Here is a 27,500-nt window from a genome sequence, read left to right as displayed (position 1 = left end):
ATCAAAGTTACTAACCCGCAAAAAGTGGGTTTTGCCCGTGGGTTTTGCCCGCAAAAAGTGCCTTTTGCCCGTCAGGTGGGCGTTTCCACTATGCTGTGACGTCACATGAAAGCTATGAATTGGTTTGGTCTGATCTGTTGCTCTGTGTGGTATTGGTTTGGTCTGATCTGTTGCTCTGTGTGGTATTGGTTTGGTCTGATCTGTTGCTCTGTGTGGTATTGGTTTGGTCTGATCTGTTGCTCTGTGCGGTATTGGTTTGGTCTGATCTGTTACTCTGTGCTGTATTGGTTTGGTTTGGTTGATACTGTACCTCATGTTGGATCCTCCTGAGCTCCGTCTCCATGTTCTCCAGCTCCTGTCTGCAGTCCAGAAGCTGCTCACTCTTCTCCTCCCTGAGGAAGAGAGAGAGAAACAGATATGTAAACATATATGTACACACTTAACACTAGAAGAGCCGTGAGGGGTCACAGTGACCCCTGTGAGTAAAAAACATTTCAGGACCCTCCTTTCATGACTTTTCCTAGATATGTGGGTTCTACCACCCAGTATCCTTACATTTTCAAAATCACTTAGCAGATGTACATTCTAAAAAGGGGGTCAATTTGACCCCAAAGGCGGCTCTACTAGTCGGTAAAATAGGCACGTCTGTTGTAGTGTTAAAACAGCCGCAGACTCACATTTCCAAGACGCTTTAACTGTTCCACGTGATTGTTTGTTGTTACTAAATTTGCCATTGGGGATTTCAAGTTTGCCTAGGTTAACATGAACTAACTCTGTCAGGGGACATTGTTAACATTGTATGCAAGTTAAATTAAATCATATTAGATATCAGAGTCAGGCTGTCTATTCACAGTACTCAGGTCAGAACAGAAAGATAATCCACTTATGTCTGACAAAATTAGTCTACAATATAACAGCATTAGAATAGGAATATCATATCTGCATCATAGATACACATTATAAGTAAACAAACCAAAATGTAGATTAGATTAGACTCAACTTTATTGTCATTGAGTACAAGCACTAAGACAACGAAAAAAAGGTTAACCAACGTACTGTGTCTTTTCAATCATATTAGACCGGGCCTTAACCTAGTTTCCATTCTATAAAAAGAGCCATGTATTTAGGTGTCCATCAGGGAGCCCAATGATTGATGTTGTGGTGAGAAAAACAAAAAACAAGCGCTCCCTGTGTTCATCCAAACCTCCACCACCACACAGCTCCAAGGCTGCTTTCCTTTGGAGGACAGAACACCCTCAGAACGACCCCATGACCCCCAAGGCAGAAGTCACACATGCAAATATCTCCCAACTGTAGAAAAACTAGCTTTGGTTTTCCCCTGTAGCACTGCCATAAGTTCCTTGTCCTGTTTGTTATACCGTCTAGTGAGATAACATCTAGTTAAATTAGCTCGCTCCTTTTCTTTCTCTAACTAGCCGATCGACTCCTGCGCCCCCACCGTCTGTACTGTGTCTGTACTGTGTCTGTACTGTGTCTGTACTGTGTCTGTACTGTGTCTGACTTGACACCTCTACTCAACTCAGGCTGAGCCGCAAATATATCGGCCACAAACACTCTGTTCCTCCATCGTAGTCTGTGCTGTAGTAGTCCCACATCATATCTGCCTGTCTGTGTGTGTGTCCTTGTGTGTGTGTGTGTGTGTGTGTGTGTGTGTGTGTGTGTGTGTGTGAGAAGCATGCAGAGGCTCGCCGTGGGGGAGACCATGTTCCCTTTGAAGACAGAAGAAGAAGACAGTAGAACATCTGAATTCGTCTGCGGAGCGCTCGTTCTCTCTCTGGTCCACCGATCATCTGAGGGCATGCCAGATGACTGTTCTCCAGTGACTCTGCCTGCTTTGTGCTAAAAGCCTGGTGGTGTACACACCCGTGTTGCAGTGTTACCGCGACACACGTGTTTCAATCCCACACGGCTGGAGCCGCAGACATGGAATGGAAAAAGCTAGAGCTAGCGTTCTGCAGTTGGGTGTTCTCTATGCTATAGTAGTGGGTAAACAACAGTAAACACACACCACACAGTGGCACACACACTCACACACTACCTGTCATCAGACATTCAACGTCTCCTGCAACAGCAAAACAACCTCTCAACAGCTTTCACTGTTTCCCTCAGTGTTCAGTACAGACCAGGACAAAGACAGGAGATGACATCCTGGTAGTCATCACAGTCTAACAGCTGTGAGGAGATGAGTGATAGACTACAGCCTCTAGTAGTTCTGAGTCACACTAAAGCCCTGTCCGGACGGCATATAAATTACCTGAGGACCTCGGTAATATATGTTTTACCTGGGGTAATTCGGTAATTTTTATCCCGTCCGGACCGACCATGTCAGTGATTTACTCCGGGGACCCCAGTAATTATTCCGGCTGGAATTACCTACTGTGTTTCAGCAAACCCTGAGGTCCTCAGGTAATTTTATTACCGTCCGGATTGACATGTCAGTAATTGGTACGCATTGCATGATTTTGCGCGATATTAATACTAGAATTTACCGTTTTGAACGGGGTAGCTCTGTGCAAACAATGGATGTGGATGACATTATTAACTCCCTTGAATCTCCACTATCGGATAACCAAACCACCTAAAAGGTTAATCGACGACGACGATGTAAGTGACGATGGACTGATTTCTTCTTCTGAACCAGTTCTAGCGAATTTACCTAACATTAGCTTGTAAACTGTGCAGTTTGTATGGTCTGGATCTAGCACTCTATAAATCACGGTGTCTGACAACACACAGGGATGAAGTTAGGGGTGGGAATCGCAAGGTAACTGACGTATTGATAACCGTACAATATTACCCCCCGATAATCTATACATTGTAAGAGAAAATTCATCAACGATACATCCCAATATCTGTTAACTGATATTTCATAACGTGGTTCCAGTGTTAGCAGCATTCGGCAGAAACCTTCGTTTTCCACACCCCTGTACCGGCGAAGGTCCTTGAATGAATGAATGAATGAATGAAAGTTTGTTTTGAAATATAATCGTTCGAGACTTTAGATCTCGTATCTGTTTTTCCCCGCTTTGCGCCATTTCAGCCATTCATCTTCTTAATTTTAATAACATCAAAACATTCTGATAGAACATCGACATGCTAGAAACACATAACTACACATAATTAGATGCTCACACAGCCCCAAACGCGAACACATCCCAAAACGAAAGTATTTACAAATTATGAGTATTTCGTGATCGTTAAACTGCTGTTTATTATATCGAGTGGGTACTTTAAAACGTAAAGTTTCGTGTTATGAAAAAAACGAGTCTGCGAGTGGTGTCGGCTGCGTTCGTAAATTCGCTCTGGAAATCTGATCAGCAGTCATGGAATGCCTCTTGTCCAATCAAATGACTTGTTGTTGCTACACGTGCGTTGTGTTGTGGGTCTGACAAAATATCCGGCGGGAACAGCTTCTGTGATGTTAAATGGCAACTTGCACGCGAAACGCAAACATGCATGGAGATTTTTTATTCCATCCGGATCGGTCATTAAAATCACTGGGGTCCTAGGGTAAAACAAATATTACCGAGGTCCTCAGGTAATTTATATGCCGTCCGGACAGGGCTTAAGGTGCCGTCTCTACACACGGTGGGGTTTGAATGTGAAACACTGCATCGCATTCAAACTCCTCCTGCTCACCTACAAATCCCTCCACGGCCTGGCCCCCCCAGTACCTCTCCCATCTCCTCCACCACTACACCCCATCCAGAACTCTGAGGTCTTCTAACACAGGGGCCTCCTCATCCAACCCAGCGCCAAACTCCGGGCCTTTGGGTACAGAGCCTTCAGTGTGGCAGCCTCCACCACCCTCTGGAACTCTCTACCCAAGGATATCCGCGTCTCTCTAACCCTGGACATATTCAAAACTGCCCTTAAAACCCACCTGTTCACCATCGCGTTCAACCTTTAGTAGCTGTTTCACTGTTTCTTGTTTTGTGTGTTTGTCTCTCTGGCTCTGTTCTGTTTGTCCCATTCCCTTGTAAAGCGACCTTGGGTCTGTGAAAGGCGCTATATACATTTGAAGTTATTATTATTATTATTATTATTATTATTATTACGGTCTACCTATTGGTGCAAGTAAACCTTACAAACAGTCTGACATACACATTGAGGTATAGTAAGGGCCAGGACTTTTTCCTTACCATGTGACAAGGCCAGAGAGATCCCTGAACATATCCATACACACTATAGCTGATAGCTAACTACAGAAGCTACGCATAGAGGTTAGGTCCTCAGGGCCAGGGTTTTTTCCTATGACCACATGATTGACAAGGAAACATTCCTGGCCCTCATCCCAGTCAGCCACAGCTAGCATGAGAACAGTGGAGGTTTGGTCTTCTTGGGGGCAACTAGGGGGACATGTCATAATCCATGACTTCTGTTTGTGTAATGCTTTGTATTCCTGCTTTGTAAACTTCAACATAAAGCAGTGTTTCCATGGAATATTCTAGCAGATAATCGTCACATGGTACAGTACAACAGAAATACATATGAGATACAAGCTGAATTCATGACGTGTCGGTTTCATGCTGTTGACGGGAGACGGCGAGTTGAACTCTATAAGTTCAACTCTAGTCAGACACTCTAGAAAGAACAATCTAGATCATGTATCATCATGCCTGTTCTCATCAGATGGGAAGGAGGCCAGAGCCCCAGACAGACATCTGACCCAGGATCAGACCTACATGGATGACTGCATGACAGAGACAATTTCAGAGTTCCAACCCCCCCCCCCCCCCCCTAACCCTACCTACACCCCTACGCCCCAGAGCACTCCTTGAGATCTCAGAGGATAGGATACAAGCAAGCATTAGAAGGAACATTCCAACCAGGCCAAATCCCATTATTGATTTAACATGGTCTTAGACAGGGCCAACTAACTGATCAATAAGAGATCCATTATGTATTACTAAATGCATAAGTCAAATAATTGATATCAAATTACCAAACCGTTTCACAGCAGGACAACAAACCACTTACATGCTACCAGGAAGTGATCATGAGTTCCACAGATCCACTCAGCAGTTATGCATCATAAACCCCCCCCCCCCCCCCAGAAGCAGAGGCACTTCTCATAATAATGACCCCTCCCTTTGATAAAACTGACCGCCGGCTCTTTGTGTCTCTGTAAGGTTAATGGTCTCTTTAGAGGAAGCTCTATTATTCATGCGAACAACAATGCTGAGAGAGCCCTGGCTCCATCCCATCAGTACAGTGTAGATATGAGTGTGTGCTAGTGGGAGGAGGTTAAGAGGAAATGTATTCTCCTTTAACAATACCCCCCCCCACCCCCCTGACATGTAAAAGTTGTTCTTCCGTTTTCAGTATCCTGTTTGACTGTTTCAGCTGTTCTCAGGACTTTTGGCGGACTGGTCAGTGGACCTTCAGTAGCTGTGACTAGAGTTGTGTTCCGTAGGCTCTAAACAGGAGAACCTTTTATGAAACTGAATAATTCATAGACAAAGAGGCTCTAAACAGGGGAATTTTTATAAAAATGTCGCCAGTCCCGAGGCTTACAGACGTACTATAGAACTCTCCTCTGACAGAGAGCTGAGTCATGGTTGTCATCTCCTAATGACACACAGTAGCTACTGTACTTAGCGTGGTCAGACAGTCATGAGACAGCAGACTGAGGGTGATAATACTATATATGGTACTATATATCTCAAATCATTTAACCAATGGGATGTTTACACATCTGTGTGCGGGCGGCCAATAGAATGTTTGGTTCTCTCGAGGGGAGGTTAATGGTATGTTCACATGTTCCCATGAGCACCCAACACTAAGAGGGGGGTCACCAGGGTTCGGACAGTTCTTAGAAGGGTCATCGATATTCACAGAGATGACTAGGTTAATAAACAGGCCCCTCAGAGGAGACAACCAAGAGGTCTTCTCATCTGCTTCAATGTTAATTCGTGAGCTTAGAATGATAAGGTTCCATCTCCGTTTAGGGCAGTTCAGAGATATTGAGCGTCAAAGTTTTCTACATTCCACTATGTTTTGTGAGATGGAACCTTTTTATAAATTGTTTTCTCTTTTTACTTCTGATATCTGTATTGATTTTGATCATTTGATAATTTGTTTCATTGCTTTTGTGAAGTGCTTGTTTACATTTTATGAATTATATTTTATTTGTTGGCGTTTTACTCGCTGTGTTATGCTGTAATACTACCAAATGTACTGTGAAGCACTTTGTGACTGCTGTCTTGATAAGTGCTATACAAATAAATAAAAGTAAAGTGAGTAAATAGACTATTTTTGTCTACCTCAGATTTACACTGTGATTGTGATTTTTCTTCTTCAAGAAACGTAGTGTCCTTACTAGCATATTTATCGGTCATTGTGCAACAACTGCAAAATCATTAAAGGACAGTGCAGCCTCAAAATGCTAATTGTCTACCTGTTACACAGTAAACACCACTGCTAGCTAGCATTTTGTTGTGGCTGGCCAACTGGCGTTCAATGATTTTGCAGTCGTCGAACAACAACGACCGATAAATATGTTAGTAACGACACCACAGGCATACTAGAGAGTTTACTGAAACACGAAAAAAGTCATCACAGCAAAAAAAACTATTCGGAAAACACCATCCCGTGGTTATCACTAGGTAACTACACCTCAAGCGCTATACTAGCGATAAGCCAGTGGTGTACTTCCATTACTAGTAAACAAGCCAATGAGAGTCCAGTATACTCACAGTTCCTGCCTGAAGCGTCTGATCTTAGCCTTGGCGTCGGCCAGCTCCACTGACAGGTGCTGGCGGCTCTCTGTACGCCGCATGCTGGGCGAGTCGTTGGGGGACTGGGCGCACGGGGCCGGGGGGGTGTACTGCCCACAGTCCCTCTCCTGGGTCAGCTCCACTATAGTCTGGTAGGACAGAACACAACAACAACTGGGTCAACTCCACTCTGGTCTGGTAAGCTACGACAGAACTGTGAGATTTGCACAGAACAGCATCTAAATAGAATTTGCCATTTAACAGACGCTTTTAATCCAAAGCGACTTGGGAGTAACTGAGGGCTAAAGTGCCTTACTCAAGGGCACACGAGTGGTGGTGTTTCAGGCGGGACTTGAACTTGATCACTATCCACTAGACCACCACTACCCCCAACACAAAACACATGACTCTAGAGCAGTGTTTCTCAACCCTCTCCTCGGGGCGCCCCAGCCGCACCACATAATATTTGATCTGTTCCACCACCAGCACACCTGATTCAACTAATCAAGTACAAACCATAATTGCTTTGTACTTGATTAGTTGAATCAGGTGTGCTGGTGGTGGAACAGATCAAATGTGCGCCCTGCCCTGATCAGAACCACCAACACAATGAACAGCCCCATGCTGATTGGCCTAGCGGAGTTACGGCTGAACTATAGGGGACATAGCATGCCACTCGCTGGGGGTGAAATTGGGGCTAGGTTTGGAGATGGAGAGGGAGAGACCTCACTATCTAGTGAGTTATGTTATGTATAAGGCATATAATAGTGTTTTGGGGCTATTATCAAGGCTCAGGTATTGGGCAATCCACGCACTCACTCACAGAGGTGAAATCAAGGCTGGGTTTGGATATGAAATGGAAGAGATCGATGAACAGGCGTTTATGAACGGGTTTAAAGGGACTGTGAGAGAGGAAGAGGATATTAAAGATACGTCACCCTGGCTCACCCAGTGTTCATGCCCCCCCACCCCCTCCTCCATTCAGACCCATGTGCCCGTGTGAGGAAATGAGCTTTTAATGAAGAGCGTCTGGCCTCCTCCACTGGTGATCTGGAGACCATTATACCCCCCCCCCCCCCCCCATTATTACACCCCCCCCCCCCCCCCCCCCCATCCCCCCCACACACACACACACACAGAACAAGCTTGGGCATCTGTATGGGTGGGCTGTCCTTAATCAGCCTCCTCTGGGTTACACATACACACACAGGCACACACACACACGCACACACGCACATGCACGCAAGCGCGCACACACACACACACGTACACACACACACACACACACACACAGATACACGCACGTACACAGACACAGACACACACGCACGCACACACACACACGCAGACAACCACACCATAATACACACACAAACATACACACGCAGACAACCACACCGTATACACATTATATAGACAGTTTACAGTTTTTCCACCTTCCTTCATTAAGTCAACATTTTACATACTCTCGAGGGCTCAGGAAACAGGCACAGTAAACACTTCTCTCTTGGGACACTAGTGCAGTATTGTTGTTTTAATGATCCCCTCCAGTCCTCCAGTACCTCCACTGGTACAGTTCTACAGGTACAGTCCACTACCTCCACTACAGGGGAGGCTGGTGGAGGTAGAAATCCGAGGACGCATTTACAATGAGCTCACGATTTCTCCCCCCCCCCTCCACTGCTCCACTAGTATTCGGTTGTTAAGTCTGACGTCAAACGTGACATTTAGCAATTTCCGGGTCCAAACCAGAAATTCCCCGCACCAGAGTACCAGTGTACAGCGGTAGAATGACAGTTCAATCGTTTTTTTAGACTCGGATCTATCCATACAACAAGGGACACAGCACTTTCCTGTTTTTCCCATATTTGGCGCTATATAAATATAATGAATTATTATTATTACTGAGGCATTTCGAAGACAGCGCCTCAGCCAACTTTGGACCTGGAAACACGTCACTACTTAACAACCGAATCCCTTCCTGAAACCCTCTCCAGTCCCCTCCCGTACCTCCAGCTGTTCGTCCCTCTCGTCCACCAGGCGTTTGAGGTGGAAGGCCATGTTCCTGGAGAAGCCGTCCAGGTCCTCAGGGGGCAGCTCTCCTGACTCCAGCCACTGGAGGTCTACCACGTTCTCCTGGTTGTGGGTCACCTTCAAAACAAACAACAAACCACGTCACGTCACCCTCACACACTGCCGCCTGCCCGAGTACACAGCAGGCCACCTTCTGAATCGACAACTAACCACGTCAAATCAGCATAAAACCAACCACGTTAAAATAACCTTTAAAACAAACAATTACAAAGTAGCTCTCTATCTGCCGACGCAGTGCAGATACCAGCCAAAATAAAGTAGGGGTCCACACACACACAGACGTCCAGATGTGTCTTGTTCAGAAGGGATGGGAACACTTATCTAACATCTGCAGCTGGTATATTTCCACCTGAACTATTTCATGTATTTCACTGATGAAAAACCCCTAGAAGTTTCTTACAAAAATGACCTTAAATAGTCTAGTATCCCTGCACCAAAAATGGGGGGGGGGGGAGAAACATACAAGAGTCCCAGCCAAGGTTTAGTGTTTGAACTGGCAGTCCTCAGAGGATACACGTCTCTGTGTCCTACCTCTTGGATGTGGGAGGCGATGGCAGCTTTAGTATCAAAGTCCAGAGTCTGGATCCTCTCGATGTACTCTTCTTTCTTCTCGCACTGCAAACAGAGACAGAGAGAGAGGGAGACTGGGGTTACACAGGAGTTGGCAGACAAATAGATAGACAGATACACAGACAGACAGACAGACAGGAGGTTACACAGAATAGACAGACAAATAGATTACAGACAGACAGGAGGTTACACAGACAGACAGACAGACAGACAGACAGACAGACATACAGGAGGTTACACAGACAGACAGACAGACAGGAGGTTACACAGAATAGACAGACACATAGATTACAGACAGACAGGAGGTTACACAGACAGACAGACAGACAGACAGGAGGTTACACAGACAGACAGACAGACAGACAGGAGGTTACACAGACAGACAGACAGACAGACAGGAGTTTACACAGACAGACAGACAGGCTGGAATGTTGAGGGGGTCTTCAGGAGGTCAGCTCTGCAGCTTCCCAAACAATAAGCTGAGCTCTGATTGGCTGGGCTGGAGGAGGGCTGGGCAGGAATGTGTGTATAGGTATCATCATGGTCTGTGGTAACGTGTGTTCAGAACAGTCTTCACTTCATCACGTTGGCCAGAGCGGAGCCGGAGATCCTATGAAAGCCGACACGCAAGAGCTGCTTCGGAAGCGTGCATTACAGCACAATGGACATCTTCAGTTCGATAGTCCAACATTTTCAATCAAATCAACATATCATTCCCAGGCATAAATTGTTGAGATTTGAAACAAATTGCCTAGATTTGTGTTAGTACTTGTGAAAACAGTGGGGCCTCTGGTTGAATATGACATGGAGGTAATTGAGTGGGAAAGAGAAGGGCAGTGCAACATTGGTGGCTGTGGACAAGGCTATGGGAAAGTGTGTATATATGAGTGACACCTCAGTGCCAGTATATACGTAACAAACCCTGGGCCTCCCATGGAGTAGAGGAGACAGACAGACAGACAGACAGACCCATCTTAACTCAGACCCCCCCTGACCCTGAGACCCTCTGTGGCCTCTCCCTGACCCTGCTCTGCTGGCCCCCCTCTGGACGGCAGCCAGAACAGGTCACCACCTGTCTCTATGGCAGCCGCACCACCACTCTGAGGGACAGTGCTACAATACTCACCAGACTTAACAGTGAGCTAATGAGTGAGTTTCTACCAAACTTGGGACCCCTACTTAAAATATATTGGACCTGCCCTGTCATCTTCCTTACTGCAAGGTTTCCCCTAAGGATTCTTGCTTGGTAAATTATCTGACTCCAGGGTACTTGTTTGGTGGGGTTTTGGGTGGGTCGCTTTGGATGAAGGCCTATGCTAGACGACAATAATGTAATGCAATGTAATGATATCTACGTCCATACCTCAATTCTAGGTTTCCCCCCCCAAAAATAAAATAAAACAGTGAGCTAATGCTATCTCGAGCTAAAAGGCTAATTCTAACCTGAGTAAGAGTGATTCATACCTGTCTGTGTTTTTAGGCCAGTTCAGACAATGGAGCAGTTGAAATGCGTCAATGCTTGTTAACGGTGAGCTACAGTATAGCCTGAGTAAGAATGGTTAACGATGCTAAACTGAGACAGGGTTACTCATCAACTAGAGCAGGACATGTTCATGCAAGTCTGAACGATGGTCCACTTCAAAAAAGTAATAATGTAAGAATGCTTATGCCAGCTTCACATTCGAGTTCATATAACTATAATGTTTACTTAAGTCTGAACAATAGAGTTATTGAAGAGGCTACTAATGTTAACGGCAATGGAGAAAACTGACCTGAGGACGGGTTACTCATCTAACTTTTGCTGTGCTCATGCTAGTCATGGAGCTGTTCAAAAGGTTAGCTACTGATGTTCAAAACACTAGTGAGTGACTAAGAGCTACTCATAATAGCTGTAGTGAAGTAAGTATTTATCATCATGAAACAGCAATTGATATGTATGGTATTGGTAGCAAAACTGTTTCAAGGAAATGTTAAAAACGATTAAAGGGATAACAAATACTAAAGGGACGTGTCTTTCTCCTCACCTTGGCTGTATTGCCATTGAGCCAGTTTGTGATGCCTATTTCACTTATCTAGCCATGTTAAAACAGTCTGTTATTGTTAGATTTACCTGTAGTATTGCAGTTATCTAGCCATGTTAAAACAGTCTGTTATTGTTAGACGTACCTGTACAGCACAGCCGAGTACCAGCAGCAGTAGCTTCTTCATCTCCTCCAGGCCTTGCTCTGCAGACACACAACAGCAGCAGTTAGTGGTATACTACCAGACGCTGTATGTAGGTAACAAAATATACATTTTGAAAGGAGAACAAAACAATGCGTTAACTTTAGTTCTCTCTGTAAATTCTCGATAAATCAATAACAACTCGAGACATTTTATTTGGGATCAGTTGTTATTGACCGAGGCACTTCTGCACAGTATCACTCACAACATCTGATCCATAATCAGGACCAAACGCTTATGTAGTAACATAAGTAACACTGCTCTTAAACTGTCGAAAGAGAACAACTCCTGCTGACGATCAAGCTGATATGAGAAAAGAGGATTCAATCGAATTGAATATAGTCTAATGCTTCAAATCATATGATGTTCCTAAACAAGAGACTTTCAAGTGTTTTTCCTGAATCAGACCAGATGTAACCTGACTAGCTCCTGTCCCATTTACAGTCGAACGCCCGGAGCGTATTGTGATGTGATGATGAGCAGCTAAAACAGCTGTTGGGTACGATCAACATGGCTGAGGTAATCTGAAGGCTTGTGGTCTGCAGTAATAATGAGCCAGGTGGTGTGTGTGTGTGTGTGTGTGTGTGTGTGTGTGTGTGTGTCGGTGGGTGTCTGTCTGTCTGTTTGGGTGGTTTGGGTGTGTGTGCGTGTGTGTGTGTGTGTGTGTGTGTGTGTGTGTGTGTGTGTGTGTGTGTGTGCATGTGTGTGTGTGTGTGTGTGTGTGTGTGTGTGTGATAAGCCAGCTCTCCAGCCCAGGGGTAGAGAGAGCAAGCACTGGGCCATAAATACAGATTACCAACAACAGGCTTACGACTACAGAAAAAAACTACCACACTGCACAACTAAAAAACCCTGACAGCAGGTATAACATACATGTTCTCTCATCACAGATATCCATAAAACAAAAGGAAAGCCAATGAGGAGTGAGTTCCTAGAACAGTGTACTGAACAGTGTACGTCCGTCATCATCGAAATGCTACTAAGGGCCATTTGATGTTATTGGTAATAGGTCAATCGATTGTATAAATGCAATTATATCACTTAGTAAGCTGATAGGCCTATTGTCAGTCATATAGGCCTATTGTCAACATATAGATAGCAAAATAGGAGTTGTTCCTTTATTGTAAAAGCAAATCTATAGCAACTGGTTAGTTGTACATCAATTGCTCACAAATCCTACAGATTTCTTTTTGTAGACGGGGTCTATCCTTTATTTGTCTGGACGGGAATCCTGAAACATCGACACAGAGGATGTCCTCAGAGAAGCTAAATGTGGTCGTCAGCTAAGCTAACAGGATGTTGGGGCCCAGATTTAGAGTACATTTATTTTACACTGTTAGAAAAATAACCGTCGGCGTGGTCTCCTTTTATGACCTCCTATCGTCTAAAACAGACGCAAACTTGGCTACACTGGGAAAAGACGCCACGCTGTTCTAATGACAAGATGCCTGGTACAAACATCCTCTATAGGGGTTAAGTTAAACTGCCATAGATTTTCCTATATGATTAATTATTGACATATTGATTAGGTAGGGTACCTAGAAGGAATGCTAATACAACACTATCTAACACTGTACCAACTGCATCATTTACATTCTTCATGGATCGAAGACAAGAGTGCTAATATGTTACTGAGAAAGGTCATGCTTCAAGCATTTCTCTGGTGTCGAGTTAATAAACAAGCTTTGGACCGACTCACATTTAAGAGAACGGGGAGTAGCTTCAGAACGGGCCTATAATGAGGATCTTGTATGTGGGCAGAAGAGAGAGGGATGATGAATCACCACAGCAGTTTAGGGTGTCCCGTCGTTTAGTCAAGATAGGTTGAACAACAAAGGAGACTAACAATCTCAGAGGAACATAGAAGACCGTCTTCTAGGTTGTACTGTGGAAAAGCTCAACTGGAACAAATGCCTTGAAATTGCTATTTCTTATCAGTGAATGGGGTAAGGCTTTACACGTGCACCGCACACGCACACGCACACATACGCGCACACGCACACACACACACACACACACACACACACACACACACACACACACACACTAAAGCCTACACAGAGAAGCCTGCACAGTGATTTAGAACAGCAAATCTTCATGAGCTCTAATGATAAGAAGCAGGCAGGCTGGATGGATGAATAATTTAATGACGCTGACAGACATATCTGAGGAGAGAGAGAGAGATGGAGGGAGAGAGAGATGGAGGGAGAGAGAGAGAGCAAGAGAGAGAAAGAAAGATCAGAGAAGAGACAGAAAGAGACAGAAAGAGAGACAGAGAGAGAGAGGGGGCGAAGGATGGAGCGAGTGAGTGAGAGAAAGACGGAAAGAGGAAGAGAGGAGGTTTAAAATAGACAGACATTTCCCCCCCAGCTGAAGAGGCAGCAGCAGCAGCAGGGTCGTCTCCATAAGCGTTGTTATGATAGAGCTCTGCCCTCCTCTGCTATACTCCCTTCTTCCTTCCTTCCTTCCCTCCCTCCGTCACTCCACACCCTCCTCCCTCCCTTCCCCTCCCTTCTTCTCTCCCTCCATCCTGACAGGAAACGCAGGGTCACACAGACAGTGAGTAACCCCTCAGAGCTGCACCCCTTCCTGCTCCGCCATTGTTCACAGGAACCAATATGTGTGTGTGTGTGTGTGTGTGTGTGTGTGTGTGTGTGCTTCCATGCATGTGTGTATGTCGGTCGGGGGGGCAGGGGTCCTCTCTTGGACCCAAGGCCTCTGAGTAACAGTCACATAATGTGGGACTCCTCTTAGTGACTTTCTGTGTGAACGTGATCATTGTCATTCAGTCTGTATGCTGAGGGCTTAGTCACCTGAGGGCTCTCTGACAAGTAGCTAGCTTACGTACTGTACTCGTACCTAACCCTAACCAGCTTACGTACTGTACTCGTACCTAACCCTAACCAGCTTACGTACTGTACTCGTACCTAACCCTAACCAGCTTACGTACTGTACTCGTACCTAACCCTAACCAGCTTACGTACTGTACTCGTACCTAACCAGCTTACATACTGTACTCGTACCTAACCCTAACCCTAGCTAGCTTACGTACTGTACTCGTACCGTATCCCCTATTGGGAGAACAGACCAGAGTGAGTCAGCGAAACCCTCACTGAACACTCACCACCACTCAGGTATGCTAACCTTCTAGAAGCTTCAGGTTGTCTGACCCTTCCCACAACCTTCCCACAACCTTCCCACAACCTTCCCACAACCTTCCCACAACCTTCCCACAACCTTCATACAACCGTCTCACAACCACCTTCCAACAACCACACACAGTGCTAGTGCCACCCCGGCTACAACATGGCACCTGTCACTGAACAACAGTTGTCTCCTACAGCTGGTACTGTTCCTCCTGAGAAAGGGCCACTCTTCCAGGACCTTTTCAATCCACTATGTAGCCTCAGAGACAGCGACGTTAGAATGTCAGCCAAGCAGTACAAACTTCTGTCAGATCGGGGGAGGCTGGTGGAGGCAGAGGTCGGAGGATGGGACACATTGGAACGTTCAGGTGTTTGATACCATTCCTAATTCCGCTCCGTGCGTTACGACAAGCCGTCCTCTGGTTTCTGCCTCTCTCAGCCTCCCCTGCTGCGACAGGAACCAGACCCCCAGGCCTGTTCTGGGGAGCCCAGGCTTGACTGTCATCTCACTATAGAGACACAGACAGGGGTCTGCAGAATGGTGTCTGGATTAGAACATTACTGCAACTGTCTAGAGCAGAGAGAGAGAACTGAGAGGAGCAGTGTGTGCGTGTGTGTGTGTGTGTGTGTGTGTGTCTTTGTCTGTGTGTGTGTGTGTGTGTGTGTCTTTGTCTGTGTCTTTGTGTGTGTGTGTGTGTGTGTGTGTGTGTGTGTGTGTGCTGTACAGGGTGGGTTGATCAGAGCCCAGGGCAGCTTCCCACAAGGTTGATAATGCCCCCCCCTCCCCCCACGGTGCTCTAATGGCTGTATAATAAAGAACACATGGACAATCACTCTCAGATGGCTCAGATACCGACCATAGCGCTGAGCTCTGCACTCTGCACAGCCCCGGGGGTCAAAGGTCACACAAAGGAATGCTGCCTGTCGTGAATCCATGTTTTAAGGAAGAACTAATAACAACTGTCTTAGAGAGACAGAGAGAGAGAGTGTGTGTGTGTGTGTGTGTGTGTGTGTGTGTGTGTGTGTGTGTGTGTGTGTGTGTGTGTGTGTGTGTGTGTGTAAGGGACAGGAGACAGGACCTACCACTGAGAGGGTTCCTGCCCAGCACCAACACATTGGGGAGAGGCATCATCACCAGCTGCTGTAGGCTCTCCTGAGGGAACAAACGCACAATACACTGTTATCACAACACTCTGGGACATATTTATACATACACATATATACTCCTATTTTCCCCAGTATTATATTCATATACAGTAGGGGAAAATAAATAATCACAATTGAGATACCTCAAACGATGCTTCATTCAGTAAGATGCTCGATGCTTCAGTCATGAACCCAAAACATGTTTTTCATCAAATCAAATGTGATCGCTAGCTAGGAGTGACGTTTCAGGGCTACAATGTAAACAATGAAGACAGAGAGACACCCCCAGAGGGACTGACAGACAGAGAAAGACAGTGAGAGTGTTCTTCATTGTCTTCTCGCTCGTGTGGAAATGGGTCTCAAATCCCCCTCCTCCTCCAGGCTGTCATATAAACAGTAGGATCAATGGGACCGACAATAATTATTGACAAAAGCACAGGTCTCGGGTGGCACTGTTTGATGATGTCACCACCCTTGCTGTGTCCGTGTGCTGACGGGTGCTCTTGGCGGTAAGGTGATATTAAGTGAACAGTTTGAATATCATAATGTAATATTAATGTAACATAAGATAATATCTCTTCTGTTTATTTCTAAAGGTGACACCTCTGTCTGTCATGAAAGCAGTGTGTTTGTGTTTCTGGGTGGACTGGACGGACACACGTACTACTAAGCGCAGACATGATGTCACCACCCTTCCTGTGTCCATGTGCTGACAGTGCTCTTGGCAGTAAGGTGATATTAAGGGAACAGTTTTGAATATCTGAAATACCCGTTATTTATAAAGGTGACACCTCTGTCTGTCATGAAAGCAGTGTGTTTGTGTTTCTGGGTGGACGGGCACACAGACTACTAAGAGGAGACACACGCTGCAGAACCCTTTACCCGTCGCTGACTAGACAAGTAAAGCAGCTTATCTCCCCGGCCACAACTATCGCTACACTACTGACACACAATCGTGTAGGGCTGACTGATTGACTTTCTGACACGCATGCACGCGCACACAGTCACACACACACGCGCGCACACACACACACACACACACACACACACACACAAGCCGTCGTGACAAAGCTAAAGCCATTTCGATTCACTAGTGAAGAGGTGTTACTGATGTCAGTGGGAGTGGTGGGCAGTTGTGTGTGACCCAGTGCCCCAGGACCTGTGTGTGTGTGTGTGTGTGTGTGTGTGTGTGTGTGTGTGTGTGTGTGTGTCTGTGTGTGTGTATAATCCTATTTGTACAAGCCTATTTGGAGCATAACCAACCCCAGGCCTTTGATAATGACCTTGCTTACTGTGTGCGAAGAGTAATTGAAGCCCGTCAGGCTACAAGCCAACAACTCCACGCCTGAAGGAACCATTCCAGCCTCTCTACCATTACACAATGTGGAGGTGGGGGGGAGGTGGGGGGGCCACGTCATCTGTGCAGCTCACTAGTCCTACTACCATCTGACAGACTAGCTGCGTCTGTGTCTAACGTAACACACACACACATCGGTATCCCCTATCGTCACACTGTTCTGTAGAGTGCAAACACGCAAACATATCAGGACCAACTAATTTAAATCAATTACATTTGAAAATCTATCTGTATTTCGGCTACAGCCTGTCAAAAACATTGTACAAGTACTGAACGAGTGGATTTTGTAACATAAGCTGTCTTCACTGGGTGTCTGCTGAAATAGAAAAGAGTGGGTTTTCAAGCGTAAGGGACATCACCTTCAATATTTCATAGGCTAACTCGAGTCTGAACTCACGGAACCCTCCTTTGAATTTTAGATGGGTCTTTTTTTTGCTGATGTCATGTAAAAGCAAGCTTATAAGCTTTTAGTGCCCAGATGGTGAGAGGCTCTCGATTATGCCTCCTTATGGAAACGCAACACTGTCAGTTTATGTTTTTTGATTGACTTCATTCGACAGAAATGTGGAGAATGCTAGTTGGTATTACAGCACATCTACCCACTAGTCTCCAGACTGACACAGGGGCAACCCAGATGTCGACTGCTCACATCTGGCTCTGACTGTCTGTCTGTCTGTCTGTCTGTCTGTCTGCCAGGAGAGATTTACCACAGCAGACCTACGTACCCTCATACACGTATGAGGGAAACCAGAGATGTATGGAATACGTCACAGACATGCTCCCGCCTTCAGACATGCTGTCTAGTGTCGACACACAGCTACAGCAGACTAGCTGGACCAGCGTGGTAGCTGTGACCAGTGGTGTAGTCTAGGTGATACGCAGGACTACGCCGTATACCCACTAGGAAAGGCCAAGGATTTCCATATACCCACTTAAAAATGTGTGAGGATACGTAACGGCGTTTTGTGACAGAACTTTCACTTTCATTCATAAAATTCACCCCGTCTGTGTTGCGAAGCACTTGAATTTTGGACCATTGGGACTGACTATAGCGTCATATACCATCAACGGGGGGAGATGCGACATGAAATATGTCAAAATGCAGCACTATCATGCACAGATCAGCCTTATAACATGTAATGTTATATATATATATATATATTTATATATATATATATATATATATATATATATATATAACGTTAGACAGAGAGCGCAGATTTATTTTTATGGCGTTCCGAAATGAACGATATGAGGCTGGGAGGGGAAAATCACAGTATACCCACTAGAAAAAACTAGACTACACGACTGGCTGTGACACCATAACTGGGGTCCTAAGACTGAGGGTAGGGATGGGGGGAGGGCAGGGCAGGGCAGGGAGAGTCAAGGTCATCCGTTTCCATGGGTTACACAAAGGGGAATTTAACACTGTTGCCATGGTTTTATGTGTCAGTCAAGATAACAGAGACAGACTAGCTGCTGCACCTCACTGCTACGGTGTCGGTGGAAGGGTGGGGGTGTGTGGTTGTGTTATTACAGTGTTAATAAGGGGTGGGTGTGTAGTAGGGCTACATTATTACAGCGTTATGAAGGGTTTATGTAGGGTTAAGACGGGTGGGCTCAGTGTAGTTTTAGGGTTAAACCCACTGTCAGGAAGATATACAATATCCCTTCAGTTAGCGGTTCCATCCGTATGTGATCCCACCACAAGTCTCTGCCTATGGATTGTCATCATCAGCACAGTGAGGAGGAGGGCAGGGCCTTGTGGCCTGAGGAGAGCTGCTGGGTTAGACAGCAGCTGTGTGTCCGGGTCGTTCCCAACTCACAGAGGAACACACACACACACACACACACCCCTCCCGCTGACACACACCTGTCCCTTCTCTTGGTGCTGGCTCTCCCTCCCTGACACACACACACACACACACACACACACACACACACTGACACACACACACACACACACACACCTCAGCAGTCACATGTGTTTGCTGTGTAAGCACCCAGCAGCCCTTTCAAGCCCAACGACAGAAGCCTGAGTGAGTGATTATTACTCCCTTCACCTGCTCACCCAAATCACTGACATGGTCCCTACCACAGACTCTCTGGTGAAATCACTGACATGGTCCAAACCACAGACTCTCTGGTGAACCCGTGTCTGTTTAGATCAGGAGAATGTGAATTTCATCCTCTCTAAATCCTCTGTAGAGGCGCGAGGCAGGCGGCTGCATGCTAGGCACTGTGTGTGTGTGTGTGTGTGTGTGTGTGTGTGTGTGAGTAGTACATGCGTGTGTCTGCGGGGAGGCATGTACAGATTGACCAATGACAAACTAGAGAATGAGGACATCATGTATGCTTGAATAACCCAAAGAAAAACAGTATAATTGCTTCAACATGGAGAGGATGAACGCGGCCATGCTAAAACATATTACTGGCATATTAAAAGATACTGTGTGGTAGAAAAATGCCATTTAGATAAGCCCCATGCTAACCAGGCTAAATCACGGCTAGCATATTAAAGGGACTGGTACAGGGGAGTGTGTGGTATAATATGGCATGGGGATTAGCCCCATGCTAACGGGGGGGCTTACAGTCACAGACCATCCTTCATGCATTAAACATGGAGGAGACTGAAGGAGCGGGAGCCACGCTGAGGAAGTCGTGATGTTAGAATTATAAGGTTCTATCTCAATTTTTGTCAAAATTGAGTTTTTTACATAATCTTAATAATTATTAATGCCTGTGTGGTGTTATTTTTTTAAATGTTGACATTTTTGAGTTAGTAATTCATAAAATACAAAGGTTCCATCTCACAAAACATAATGGAATGTCAAAACTTTGATGCTCAATATCTCTGAACTGCCCTAAACGGAGATAGAACCTTATCATTCTAAACGGAGATAGAACCTTATCATTCTAAACGGAGATAGAACCTTATAATTCTAAACGGAGATAGAACCTTCTCATTCTAAACGGAGATAGAACCTTCTCATTCTAAACGGAGATAGAACCTTATCATTCTAAACAGAGATAGAACCTTATCATTCTAAACGGAGATAGAACCTTATCATTCTAAACGGAGATAGAACCTTATCATTCTAAATGGAGATAGAACCTTATCATTCTAAACGGAGATAGAACCTTCTCATTCTAAACGGAGATAGAACCTGATCATTCTAAACGGAGATAGAACCTTCTCATTCTAAGCTGAGGAAGTCATGTTGATCTGGTAGCAGCTCATTGCAGGGAGGCAGGGAGGCACTTCCCTTTGAAATGGAAAACCTTCCTCTCAGACTGACTGAGTGACAGGCAGCCTCGCTGGTGGCAGGGAAACAGCCCAAAACACACACTCAGTATTCAGAGATATCCAGGTTATAGATATATCTGCCTTTTGTGTTCTGCTTTGCGATTCCTCCCTCTCATATTTGACTAGTTCAAATAACCGACAGAGACGATACTCTCTAACAAGATAAAATATGATATAGAAAATGATATTCTGGGATATTTGAGGGAGAGAGAGAGAGAGAGAGAGACATTTCCATTGGAAAGAATGATAAAGAATCGACCAAAAACAAAGCACACTGGAATACTACGGTATCTGTTCCTAAACAGAGTGTTGAATACTTATTACCCCAACTGTACAACCCTATTTATCTATTTTTCCTATAGGATTTATCAGGAACTATTTGCATATTGAAAAAAAACATTGTACATTGTCAATAATCTAACATTTTAAATGCCAAAATGCTTACATTGTTTTAAGCTAATGTATGTTTAGGTACTATTCTTTTGAAACTCTTGTGCAAGTTTACTGTTACATTTGTATGTTTATTTGTAATCTCACTTGCTTTGGCAATGTACTCTGTTGTTTCCCATGCTAATAAAGCCCTTTGAGTTTAATTGAGAAAGAGAAAGAGAGAGATAGGGAGAGAGAGAGAGAGAAAGAGAGAGAAAGAGAAAGAGAGAGAGAGAGAGAGAGAGAGAGAGAGAGAGAGAGAGAGGGGGAGAGAGAGAGAGAATTTTGAATTTTAACGACACTTTATTTATCAATTATTCCGACATTACAGCAGAAAACATTACACAATTAACTGTACATATCACTCGTCTTCCTGTCAAGGAAAACTACAAACGACTTGATACACAATTTTTAAACACACAACAAAACAAAAAGTCAAGTCAGCTCAGTTGCCAATGCCAGCTCATCCGCCATTACAGAGCACAACACTCCCTCATGTGCCCATATAATGGCGAACTGATCCAAATTGTTCATAGCTCTGTAATAGTTAAAATCTATGCCCAGTCTGGCCTTGATCATCTTTTTAAAAAGACATACGGCGTCATGATCCGAGTCCTGTTTTACTTTGTTTCTCCTACTGATATACACAGCCATCTTTGCTCTCCCTAAAATGAAATTAAACAGATGGCACTTGTTTTTTTCTTTTTTGCTGTATTTAAAACCCAAAATGTACCTCTCTTTTGAGAACACCTCTTTACCAGACTGGAAAAGTCTCTTTAATAACCCTAACAAAGGCAACAGCCTGGGACAGTCTAGAAAACAGTGAAACACTGTCTCCCGTTGCGCACAAAAAGGACAGTCATGTGAGACATCAGGGTTCAGTATGGAAATAAAAGCATTAATAGCCACTATGCCATGTAAAACCCTCCACTGCAGATCGCCAATTCTTTTGAATAATGGTGGTTTGTACAGTGCTCGCCACTCTGGTTTCACCTCATCGCTGAGACCAAAGTGTGCTCTCCAGGGAGTATCACCTCTCCCGTTGAGCTTCTCTTTGTGGAGAACCTTGACCAACAGTCTGTACATACATTTACCTTTAACCACATCAAGAAACACACCAGAAACATCTCCTATTGCTAAAAGAGGCCCTGTGCAGTTTTTAAAATCAGGCTGCAGCTTAACTGTAGGAAAAAGATCCTCATCACTAGGATGAAGAGACCCGTTTTTGTACTCTGTCAACATGCGACGTTCTATCTCACTGAGCCCCTGCCTCCATTTTCCCAGCATCATGTTGACCATCCTGATGGATTTCACCTCCAAACGCGAAGCCAGGGCAGCAGCATTGTCCATGTTTGCCCCTGTCAGATTCACAACATGTCCCAAAGTGGTGACCTTTGACCTGCAGAGCTGTTCGGAGAGTGTCAGTCCCGGCCCACCAGCTACATCCAAACGCGCTCCCAGTACAACTGGCTCTTTCAACAACCAGAACAACGACTTTGAGTAATCCAGTGGTCCTTTCTTGAACAAACTCCATGTTTTAAAAAGCACACGATAAAAAACAGGTAGAACATTTAAACGAGCACCGCTAAAATCCATTAAAAACAGAGAATTCGACAGTCCCAGTCCTCCAAGCCGTTGTAGTATTGCACAAGCCACCGGCCTCCACACCAAGTCTTTTGGCCCATAGAAAAGTCTCTGAATGAACTGGAGTCGGAAAGTTGCACCCCTACTGCACAGGTGCACAAGACCCTGCCCACCCTCCTCCTTGGGCAGGTACAAAACACTCTGGGGCACCCAGTGCAGCTTGTCCCAAAAAAAAATCTAAAAAACAAGCTTGAAGTTTAGGGAGAAGGTCTACTGGGGGGTCGACACACATCAGGCGGTGCCACAGTGTGGAAGTCACTAGATTGTTGATTACCAAAACACGACCCCTATACGACATGTTTGGTGCAATCCATTTCCATTTCTTTAAACGACCTTGAGCTATTTCTAGTACGTTCTCCCAGTTTTTACATTTGAAAGTCTCATCCCCTAAAAACACACCCAAATATTTAAACCCTCCCTTCTTCCAATGCAGGCCCCCTGGTAACATGAGTCTACTACTCAAGTTACCTACCATGAGTGCTTCGCTCTTCCCCCAATTGACCTTAGCCGATGAAATCAAAGCAAAACGTCCCACATTTTCAACTAACACATTGATATCCTCCTGTTTACTTATAAAAATAACCAAATCGTCTGCATATGCTGATAGCTTAAAAGGTGCGATGCATCCAGGGACACTTACACCAGAGAGGCTTGCCCTGAGTCTGTGTAGCAGGGGTTCAAATGCCAGGGAATACAGCATTCCCGACAAAGAACACCCCTGCCTAATACCCCTCTGAATTTTAAAAGGAGCACTCAAACCACCATTAATCTTTAGCACACTCTCAATGTTACTGTACATGGCCTTGATCTTGGCTATGAGACCTGGGCCGAAACCAAAAGCCTCCAGAGTTTTCCACAAGTACTGATGTTCAACCCTGTCAAAAGCCTTCTCCTGGTCTATGGAAATAAGACCAGTTTCCAACCCCAAAGCACTAGAGATGTCCAGAAAATCCCGAATCAAAAAAACATTGTCACTGATCAACCTGTTAGGCACACAATAGGTCTGGTCACGGTGGATCACCTTCCCCATTACCTCTCTCAGCCTGGTAGCTAACACCTTGGAGAGGAGCTTATACTCGGTACACAGAAGTGAGACAGGCCTCCAGTTCTTAATCTCCATTAAGTCTCCCTTCTTTGGCAACAGCGTAATTACTGCCCTCCTGCAGCTCAGCGGCAGCTGTCCTCCAGTGAGACTATCTTTGAGTACCATCAGGAGATCCTCCCCCATCACTGACCACATTCTCTTATAAAACTCCACAGGCAACCCATCTATACCTGGAGCTTTCCCATTTTCCATGCTCTGCAGGGCAGTATGGAGCTCATCAAGAGACACATCCGCCTCCAGCTCTGCGCTGGACTCTTTTTCTACTTTTGGTAGACCTTCATAAAAGTCATGCGATACCTCCTGCTCCTCTCCAAGTTCAGACTGGAAGAGGCTACTATAAAATCCAACAGCATGCCTCCTGATGTCAGTGGACTCAGACAGTATATGACCTGTGTCTGAGCGCATGCTGTGGATGAGCCTCTTCTGACCATTCTTGTGCTCCAGACCAAAAAAGAAACGGGAAGATGCATCCATCTCCGAAATGTTTCTAAAACGTGACCTCACCAGAGCACCCTGTGCTGAGATACCTAACAGGTCAGCCAGAGCAGACTTTTTAGCTTTGAGAGCCCCAATATGGCCCCGATCTCCTGTGGATTCTGCGAGCTCTTGAAGCTCCTCCACATCAATCTCTAGAGCCTTCATAGATCTGGCTATGTCTCTAGTAACATTTTGAGTGTACTGTTGGCAAAACTGCTTAATCTTACACTTCCCCACATCCCACCACTGCTGTATTGAGGTAAAACTGTCCTCTGTCTGCTTATGAACCTTCCATAAATAGGTAAGAGCGTTCCTAAAATTTGTATCAGTTAAAAGAGACGTATTAAAATGCCAATAAGCACTTTGTGGTTTCACACACTTGATAAAAACAGAGCAGTACACAAGAGAATGATCAGTAAAACCAACAGGAGTTATATAACAACTTTTAAAAACACTAAAATGGTGTTTAAAACAATAAAACCGATCAAGTCTGGCCATTGATAAAACATCATCCCTAGTATGAACCCAAGTGTATTGCTTTTTCTTTTGATGCATCCGCCTCCACACATCACACAGTTCATACGTCTCAATTACCCTAGAGAGACGACTACGAGATGCAGAGTGAGGCTCTTGGTGATTCCTATCTAAAACGGGGTTTACAGTACAGTTAAAATCCCCTCCCAGAAATACAAATTCTTCATTATCACACCCCTTAATGACATCAGCCAAAGAGTCTAAAAAACACACTCTTTCCAAACCAACATTTGGGGCATAAACAACAATAAATACCATTTTCACCTTCTCATATAAAACTCTTACTTTTAAAAGACGTCCCTTTACCACCTCCTCAATCTCACATGACTGTGGTAAAAAATTACTGGAAAATAAAATCCCCACTCCACCACTATTACTGGTGTTGTGGCTTAAAACTATTTCCCCCTTCCATTCTCTTTTCCAGGCCACTGTGTTGTCCTCAGTGCTGTGTGTCTCTTGGATAAGCATCACATCAATACCCTTTAATTCCATTAATTTATAGAGAGATGCCCTCTTTGCATCATCCCTTGCCCCATTTAGATTTAGAGTACCTATTTTGAATTCTGCCATGATAAAATATCCAACCTGCAGGACATAAAATATCAAAAAGAGACCAGATAACTTAACCCTCATTGGAGATTTTTGTTCTTGCCTTTTGGACAATTTTCTTTAACCGATATATCTCCTGCTCAGAGAAACCTTCATCGTTCATGTCATTGCGTTTCATTAGCCATTTAGCGGACTCAACAAATAACTTAATGTCAGGAAAAAAAGTTTCCACCTTAACTGCCCTTGTGCCTTTCGTATCCTGTAGAAAACCTTTTATTCTACTTAAAGAATACCCATCCCTCCTGTCAGCCTGAGGCTGAGTGGGAGGCAGAGACTCCACATCATCCCCTACGTCAGAGTCCTCACTGTCAATGACTGCCTCCCGCTCTGGTTGGCACTTTTTTGCTCTGGAGTCAGATTGACTGACCTCAGTTTTCCTTTTTTGTGTAGCTTTGATACCATCAGCATTAAGTTCCATTTCCTCCTCATTTGCGTTATCCTCTACTTCTCCAGTAGCTAGACCAGCCCGTTTGCCCAGTCTGATTCTTTCTTCACTTCCGACCCCTGTCTTCTGCGCTCCCACTTCTTCACCCTCCTCGTCGATCACAGTGGCCTTCTCAACAGCCTTCAGCTTCCTCTTCCCCTTTCCCGTTTTTCCTGCCTCCACTACCAAACCTCCCCTTTTCTCCTGCACCTGCTCACCCTGTTCTGCCCCCTCTACCAGGTCTATCCCCTCCTCCTGCTCACCCCCCCCTGTCTCCTCCACCAGGCCTAGGCCTCTCCTCTCCTCCTGCCCCTTCTGACCTTGTTCTGTCTCCTCCACCAGGTCTATCCCCTCCTCCTGCACCTTCTGAGCCTGTCCTGTCTTCTCCACCAGGTCTATCCCCTCCTCCTGCACCTTCTGAGCCTGTCCTGTCTTCTCCACCAACCCTTCTCCTGTCTCTTTCTTCCCAGAGGTACTCTCTCGACTCTTGTTGGTGTTTGAGCTACTTGGGCCTGCCCCGGTTGACGGCGGTGTTTGCTCAGTGGACCCAGGCCTTTTATTAGGACAGGACCTAATCATGTGGCCTTCCATCCCACACCCAAAGCATTTCATTGTATCTGAAGTGATGTAAATAATATAATCGAAGTCATCCACTCTAAACTTCATTGATAACTTAAGATCACTTCCATTTTTCAAAATCATGAAAACCTGTCTTCTGAAAGATACCACATGCTTTAACAGAGGGGATTTACAACCCAGTGAAATCATCTTCACCTGGGACACTAACTGACCGTGCCTAGCCAGTTCCCTCTCCAGGACCTCATTTCTCACAAAAGGAGGAACATTAGATATTGTTATCCTTTGTGCTGGACTTACTAAAGGAAACACAGGGATAAAGGTGTCCTGGACAACCACTCCCTCCACCACCATCAAATTCACTTTATCAACACAGTCCAAAAAAATTACAACTGCGTTGTTCATCCGCGATGCAGATCTCACACTATCATGCCCTACAACAGCTCCGACGGCCAAACCACACTCTTCCACGGTGCAGTTTGGTCCCGGAGAAAGCTTTATCGCGTGTCTCCGCGTCAGGCGTTCAAAGCCCATGGTAGCAGGTGGCATGCCGACCAGCAGAACTGGTGGCTGCTACGCGCTCCAACACCCACCAAACCTCAACTAACAACACTAAACAAACGACAAACAAAACGTACATATAATAGACACACAGATAGAAAGATAGAAATAACTTTCAGAAAGTTTTAACTCACGCAAACCGCTCAGTCAAAACCGCTCGCTCACTCGCCTCGCTCAAACACACGCATGCGCACAGAGAGAGAGAGAGAGAGAGAGAGAGAGAGAGATAGGGAGAGAGAGAGAGAGAGAGAGAGAGAGAGAGAGAGAGAGAGAGAGAGAGATAGGGAGAGAGGACCATCCAAAGGGACCGAGAGAGAGAGAGTTCTGCTCTGACTCCGTCTCTTCACACCCTCTCCCCCCGCAGCGCTCCTCCAGTTACCCACCACCCAGAGTTCATTGTTCTTTGAGACTGACTGGCTCGTGTTTCAGTCAGATAGAGAAAGTCTGCTAGTCTGTTAATGAACTGCTGTTCAATCACTTCTCTCTCAGGTCAGGTGACAGAGAGGAAACTGATACAGTGTTGGGCCTGACAGTGACAGAGTGCACCAGAGAGATCAC

At 45.2% G+C, this 27,500-nt stretch overlaps 1 protein-coding gene across 1 annotated transcript in view; it reads right to left on the bottom strand.

The window, feature by feature from the left end:
- Positions 1-27,500, bottom strand: part of LOC308174199 (girdin-like) — a gene marked incomplete at both ends in the record, with an annotated part of 79,067 nt that overhangs the window by 30,757 nt on the left and 20,810 nt on the right. The window contains 6 exons of the mRNA XM_080549281.1: positions 311-392; positions 6,720-6,889; positions 8,751-8,891; positions 9,366-9,449; positions 11,571-11,629; positions 15,857-15,926. Of these exons, the coding sequence (XP_080405407.1) occupies positions 311-392; positions 6,720-6,889; positions 8,751-8,891; positions 9,366-9,449; positions 11,571-11,629; positions 15,857-15,926 (606 nt within the window). The remainder of the gene's footprint in view (positions 1-310; positions 393-6,719; positions 6,890-8,750; positions 8,892-9,365; positions 9,450-11,570; positions 11,630-15,856; positions 15,927-27,500) is intronic.

The sequence above is a fragment of the Nansenia antarctica genome (genome assembly GCF_963989245.1).
Source record: "Nansenia antarctica genome assembly, chromosome: 19".
NCBI lineage: Eukaryota > Metazoa > Chordata > Actinopteri > Argentiniformes > Microstomatidae > Nansenia > Nansenia antarctica.
This window is presented reverse-complemented; position numbering and strand designations above follow the sequence as displayed.